This window comes from Microtus ochrogaster, unplaced genomic scaffold (genome assembly GCF_000317375.1).
Source record: "Microtus ochrogaster isolate Prairie Vole_2 unplaced genomic scaffold, MicOch1.0 UNK8, whole genome shotgun sequence".
Taxonomy (NCBI): Eukaryota; Metazoa; Chordata; class Mammalia; order Rodentia; family Cricetidae; genus Microtus; species Microtus ochrogaster.
Window position 1 is genome coordinate 3,628,555 of NW_004949106.1, and position 7,387 is coordinate 3,635,941.

The window sequence follows — 7,387 nt, forward strand, 5'->3', positions numbered from 1 at the left end:
CAGCTACTGTTCCAGCACCATGTCTGCCTGCATGCCGCCATGACGACAGTGAACTAAACCTCTGAAACTGTAAACCAGCTCTAGTGAAATCTTTCCTTTATAAGAATTGTGATCATGGTGTTACTTCACAGCAATAGAACAATGACGAAGACAAGAATGAACACTGAAGTTAGTAGACTATGCCCTGTAATGTACAGAGCTGTTTCAGAATATCTCTGTGTACAACATCCAGAATTCTCTGAGAGGGGAAAAGTAGTTTGCATGTTGCATTCACAGAAGTTTTGTTGCAAAGTCACAAGAAAATTAGATACGCAGTGGAAATGAATAAAGGGTTGTGTTTTCGCCAAACAAATATATTTGCAGGATTAACAGAAGAACAGATAAGATAGAAAAAGGGTGTTAATGAGAAATGGCACGGAGAATGGCAGGAGCTAATGTGGAAGAGGTAGTGTTTTCACAAAGAAACTGTTTAAAAAAAAACAAAAACAAAAACTCCTGAAACTGCCAAATAATATCAAGATGAGGTCGAGATTATATCCCTCTCACTTAGCTAAGAGAATTTACATTATTTTGGTAATACTTTTGTCATTGAAAAGGATAGGAAGTCAGATGTAATCTGATAAATATCCTGGAGACTGAGGCAGGAATTTTGCAAACTGGTGGCCAGCATGGGTTACTACCCTTTTCAAAAACAAAATAAAATAAAGAAGCCAAGGCTGTTGCTTAGCATGCACAAGGCCCCGGGTTCATCCCTGGAGCCACAGAAAAGAAAGGGGAGAAAAAGAAGTAAAGAAAAACACAGGTGAGAAGTTAAAGTGGAAATTGCATTTCTGTGACACAGTGAATGAGAATCAGGGTAGTAAAGATTCTATTCTGGAAAGAGAAAGTCTAGAAGAACATTGGAAATTACAGAATAGGTGAAGGACAGCTGAAAAGTGGCCCAGTAAGTAACAATTACAATTCAGAGAGCCTGAAAACAACCTGTTCCATCTCTTGAATGAAAAAGACTTGCAGAGGCAATAAGGAAGGGCTGGGCCGCTGAGAAGTTGAGACAATGGAAGATCCAACAGTGAAGAATACGAAGGTTCCGTCTTCTACGGCTAGGAGACAGCCACATCTGAGGATAAGTAGCAGAGAGTAGCAGCAGCCTTGAGCCTGAGATTAACGCATACTCCAACTCTCAGAGCCTCATCTAGGCATAAGATTTAACTGTTGCCAGACTAGAGACTATCCAGCACTCAACCCGTATTTTCTGCAGCCGCTCTCTCCTAGAAGGTGATTAGTTTTCCATGGGATTGAGAGCACTGAGACTAGTCCTTTGGGTTACATTTCAGTGCCTGTGTGTCTTCCCTACTCCTCAAAATCCTTGGCAACACTGTTTGGCATACACAGTAGCTGTACCAGGTTGTCCAACTAAGGAATTGGAACATGGAAGAATCTACCTGACCTACAAAGTCCAATGCTACCTGTGGCCATAGAGACTCCCAGCACACAATGAAAGCAAAGATCCTAAAGCGAGGACAGTCTGAAGCATATTAGCACTTGGCGCGTGCGGGCTCAGCACTAGCCTAATCCTAGGGAAGACAGGCGACTGTGCTCTCAGCTGCACACCGCCTCTCACACAGTAGAGACCGGAAAGAAGCTGCTCCAATGTTTGTCTCAGTTGGTTTATTTTGCTTGTGTGTCTTTGAGGCCTTTATAACAGTGCCGTGGTCGTGGTGCCAGTTCACAGCAATAGAAACCCTAACCAAGACAAAGACCTAAATAAAATCTGAAACAAACATGAGGCTCTCAGGGCTGCCCCGTTTGCCTTCTTCTCAGAACACTGGGGAACACTATCACTACTGTGCCACTAAACCAGGGTCTAGTCAAGGAAGGGGCTGCGCAGTCCATCTGTCTCCCAGGCTAATCTAACAGCGGGAACTGAGACCGGAGTCAGACCTCTCCCATCAGCACAATACAGCACATGAAACATCACAGTGAAGGAAAGAATTCAAAACTTAATCTTCCAAAAATAAAATATGTCCAATGTGACTTTTTAAAACCTGGGTATAAATAAATAAATAAACCCCCGGTATACTCTTAATTGTACTTTTGTTACTTGGCTGTTCTTGGGTTTTGGGATTTTGTTGCTGTGTTTGATTTCTTAGTTTTTATTGTTGTGAAAATGTCCTGGAGTGGTCTTGCTTTGGTCTGTGCTGTGCTTGGTTAGGCTGTGTGATTGTTCTCCATTGTCCTCCCCCCAGTCTTCATCTCATACTCTGAGTTCTTATGCCCAGCCCTGCTGTTTTCCTCTTGTTCTCCTCTCTTCCCCGTGCTCACCTCATTTGGGCTCATTCACTACAACCTTCCAGATATCCTCGTCACCTCAGAATTTTCCTTAATACTGATACTGATCCTTGCTCAGCCTACAGTCCCTCCATCTTTAATGTCCTGTTGTGCCACCCTCGCGTAGTGACCCTCCAATAGCTACATTTAACTATCTGCATGATGCTTGTACTGTGGCCCTCCCAGCCTCTAGGGTGGCTTCTGCAGTTGGTACTGTGGTAAAGAGCTTGTGCCAAGTGCCTGAGCATGTGCGCTGAGGGTTTCACTGCTGAGCTGTGCACCTAGACTCTACCTCAGTCTCACCCCTTTTAAATGTTACAGATAATTTGACTTAAAGGACACAGTTGATAAAAACTCCAGTCAACAAAATAACCACATATGCATAAGTCTTTTTTTTTTTTTTGGTTTTTCGAGACAGGGTTTCTCTGTGGTTTTGGAGCCTGTCCGGGAACTCGCTCTGTAGACCAGGCTGGTCTCGAACTCACAGAGATCCCCCTGCCTCTGCCTCCCGAGTGCTGGGATTAAAGGCGTGCGCCACCATCGCCCGGCATGCATAAGTCTTAATGTGGTAATTAAGAAACACAAAATCTCAGTGTTACACCACCCAAAAATGTCAATTCCATCATTAATTGCTGCAAATGAGAGTGAATTAGGTGAAATTCAAGATGGGGAATGAAACGAATGTTTAACAAAGCAAAACAGTATGAAAATAAAGTCAGAGTAATTCAAAGAGATTATATGTAAACAGCTGACTGAAATAAGAAAGTCGGTACAGGGAATGAGAGGGAAATTTACTAAAAAGAAATACTGAAAACATGAAAAACTCAGTAAGTCAAATAGAAAATTCAGTATTAAGCTTTACCAATAGAATGGATCAAATGGAAACGAGAGATGAAGTAGAATTCTTGTATCAGCAAAGATTAAATAATAAAACATGAATACATCATGAGTTATATGTACAACATTTAAAAAGTGATGAACTATTGGGATAGAACTCCAGGTTTAGGGCATAAAAGATACTTTTGATAGAATTATATCAGAAAGCTTCCCAAATCTAGAGAAATAGATGGCTATCTGTCTTAATTTCTTCTCCTGTAACTATGATACAAAAATGCCCTGGCAAGAGCAACCTAGGGAGCGCAGAGTTTGCTTTGACTCACAGTTCAAGGGTACAGCTCAGCCCAAGGGGAAGTCAAGGCAGCTGGAACTTGAGCTGGCCACATCACATAGTCATGAAGCAGTGAATAACCCCTGACCATGGGCAGGTCATTCTGCCTCAGTTAGTTAACCCAACAAGATGGTCATCCACAGGCATGGGCAGAGGCTGGCGTAACCAAGCTAATTCCTCACAGGTGTGTCTAGAGGCTTCTCTCTAAAGTGGCTATAGAGTCTGTCAAGTTGACAAGTAGCGCTGTCTGTACCCACGAGACATGTAAAACAAAATGGACAGGAACAGAGAAGAAGATTTCCACATCATAGTGCAGTTAGACACTAGGTACAGAGAACGAAGAAGAACATTGAAGCCACGGGAGGAAGTGCCAAGTCACATACAAAGGCAGACCACTATATCCTGCAAAATAGGACATAATTGAAGTCTCCTTTTGTATGATAAAAAACAAGCAGAAGAAGTTCATGACCACTTAAGCAGCACTCAAGAAGATACTTGACTATTTCAGAAAGAAGCCAAAATTAAACACATCCAGGGCACGACACGAAAGAGTAAACCACACTAGAAGAGCAGTTATGGAATAGAAAGAAGACCAAGCACTACAAATTTGACAAACAACGGGAATTAAATACACCTTTCAGTAACAACTTTAAATGTTAATAGACTAAATTCTATAATCAAAATATACAGAGTAGCCGGGCAGTGGTGGTGCACGCCCTTAATCCCAGCACTCGGAAGGCAGAGGCAGGCGGATCTCTGTGAGTTCGAGACCAGCCTGGTCTACAGAGCTAGTTCCAGGACAGGCTCCAAAACCACAGAGAAACCCTGTCTTGAAAAAACCAAATATAAATATATATATATATATACAGAGTAGTAGATGGAAATAAAGAATAGAATTTATTGCCTAAAGACAAACCCTGTCATCTGAGACAAATGTAATCTTAAGGGCTGAATGGTGCGAAAAGGTTCTCCAAGCACAGGGAACTAGAAAGCAGACAGAGTTGCTATTCTGTGTCTAAAAAAAAAATTAGAAGAGATAGCAAATGTTCATACTGATTAAGGAAACAATTCATCAAGAGAAAATGTTCTAAATGTACATGCCTTGAATAGTGATGCTCTTAATTTCATAAAGCAGGAACTCCTGGGGTACAGAGACACGCACTAACCCTAACTCAGTAATAGTGGATTATCTCAGCGCTCTAGGCTCACCTGTAAGGCATTCCAGCAGAGAATAGAGGACAGCTGAGATAATGACGTCATAGACCAACCTGACCTAGCAGACTTCTGTAGGGAGTGCACTGAAACACTGAAGAAAGAGTACACGGTCTTCAAATTGGCCCATAAAGCTTCCTCTAAAATATATAATAGGACACAAAGCAAGGCTTATCAAATATGGGAAAAGTGAAAATGTTTTGAATCCTTAACACAGTGGAATAAAGCTAGAAAAAACAGGTAAACTTTAGAATATTCATGACTGATGGAGATATAATATTTTATAGAATGATGGCTGCATCAAAAAATTAAGGAAATTTATAAATTATTTTAATCAAAGTGAAATAACATACATAAACTTATGAGATAGAAAGAAGACATTCTTCATTGGATAGAAGGCACTCTTCATAGAGGGAAATTCATAGCTGAAAATATGAACATTTAGAACCAGATTTCAGATAAATAATAATGGATCTTATAGCCTTAGAAAATAATAAGAACAAACAAAAAAAGTCAATAGAAGCAAAGAATCATGATCAGGATGGAAGTTAATAAAAACAGAAGTAGAAAAAACCAATTAACTAAGTACTTTAGGTAGACAAACAAGATCCATAAGTTAGTAGCCAGACTAACCAAAAGAAGAGAAGACCCAAATTAACAAAATTAGAGATAAAAGGAAGTGATTGCAGTAGAAATCAATGAAATTCAGAAAATAAAATTATTAGAGTATATTTTTAAAATTTATATTTCACCAAATTAGAAAATGAAAGAAATTAATTTGTAGACAACACAACATAGATAATATTTTTAAAAATAAACCAGTGTGTAACAGCAACAATGAGATACAAAAATAAACAAAAGCTTAACTGGTTTGTAAGAAGCAGCGAGAACGGGGCTGGAGAATACTCAATGAGGTCAGTTGCTGCTCCACCAGAGGACTCCAGATTCAGTTCCTAGAACCCACGTGAGGACCACAGTCACCTAAACTCCAGCTCCAGGGATCTGACCCCTGGTTGTTGTGAGCACCAGGCACATAGATTCATCCTCAATGACAGTATTAATCTGTGGTGCCCATGCTGATGCAGCATACCCACAGTGTCAATACTTAAAAAGTAAAATTATTATTACAGCTTTAGGCATATAGTTCAGTGGTTTAAAAAAAACTTGCAGACCCTAGGTTCTTGAACTCCAAAATAAAATTTAGTGTAATATTCTAAGAAAATATTAATAATTAATGCATTTATTTAGGTATGGTTTCATCACTTTTGAGACTCAAGAAGATGCACAAAAAATCTTACAAGAGGTAAGATCTTTCAGTGTATTTAACTTCTGTTTTGGAACTTCTTTCTTTAAAACTAACCGTTTATGATAATATAATAGTTGAGTGCAAGCCAATGATCTGCATATGCCTATATATGCAGATACATGTGTGTGTGTATCTTAAGATTGCCATTGACCCCTAAGAAACAATCTGAAGAACAATACATTCCAAGTCACTACATGAGGATGGTTGTTAAGTTATAGTGTATTTTATTTTATTTGCTTAAACTAGTGATTTAAGAATGTGTCTCTGTGAGGTGTAAATGTTTTTTTGTAATTCCTAAGGAATACTACAAATGTAAATTACTAGAATAAGATTACCTGATATTATTTCCTTCCTATGAAAAACTACATAAACCAGTAACATTCTTTAATAAAGTGTCTGTAGCCTGTAGTTCACTTTGATATCTTTTAAAATATTGAAGTATAACATTTAACCTTTTAGAAGAAGGTCATTTAATTATGTAGTATTGAAATCATACACAGTCAGTTCTTATCCTTGATAGTTTTTTATTCCTTTAAAGTCACCATAAAACTGAATTAGTGGGTAATGAACTTCTGGTGTCTTATTTGGAATATAAGATAAGGTTTCAAAATCCTCTTGTCCCAGTATTGCTGCCAGTGAATTAACACATGACCTGCATTCATGTGTTGCTGCTTAAAGAAAATGTGTTCGCAAAGCCTGTATTGCCTGTCACAGAGATCTGAGAGCCGCTGCTTGGAAGACGGAAAGATGATGTCAGCTCAGGGTCTCACAGGCTCCAGCTTGTAGCTGCTGCTTCTGTGCTGTGGGGCACAGGCAGGCGGAACCTGTGACAGTGAGTGGCAGGAAGCAGAGGTGGCTGAGGAAGGGATCTGTGAGGAGCTAGTATTCAGGAATATGCCATCACGGCTTGCTTCCTCCAGCTAAGCCTTGCCCTTAACAGTCCCATCACGTCCAATAATGCTGTCGGATTACTAACTCAGCAGTGATCTGTTAGATCCGACCCTTTTCATCTGACCACCTCCTGTGGTTGGAGCTGTCATTTGGACAAAGCATTCAACAAGTGAACTTTTTTGTGGAGGGAATGCACACTTCATATCTAAGTCGTGGTAACAACATATTTAGTTGACATAATGCCTGAATTAAGCATGACAACACTTTTTCTCCATAAAATCCATGAACAGTCTTCATGTGCTTAGGAACATTAGCTAGAACTTCAACACCTGTGAGACATTTTATTGTTTAAAAAAAAGCACATACTGTGAAAAACGTATCTTAAAAGGACATTTTATCATAATATGATAGCTAGAATAAGAAAAAACATTTTGAGTTCGAGACCAGCCTGGTCTACAAGAGCTAGTTCCAGGACAGGCTCC

The 7,387-nt window shown here is 39.5% G+C and overlaps 1 protein-coding gene across 1 annotated transcript in view; it reads left to right on the forward strand.

The window, feature by feature from the left end:
- Boll (boule homolog, RNA binding protein) overlaps positions 1-7,387 on the forward strand; it is a 58,993-nt gene that overhangs the window by 20,693 nt on the left and 30,913 nt on the right. The window contains exon 6 of the mRNA XM_013353470.2: positions 5,957-6,011. Within this exon, the coding sequence (XP_013208924.2) occupies positions 5,957-6,011 (55 nt within the window). The remainder of the gene's footprint in view (positions 1-5,956; positions 6,012-7,387) is intronic.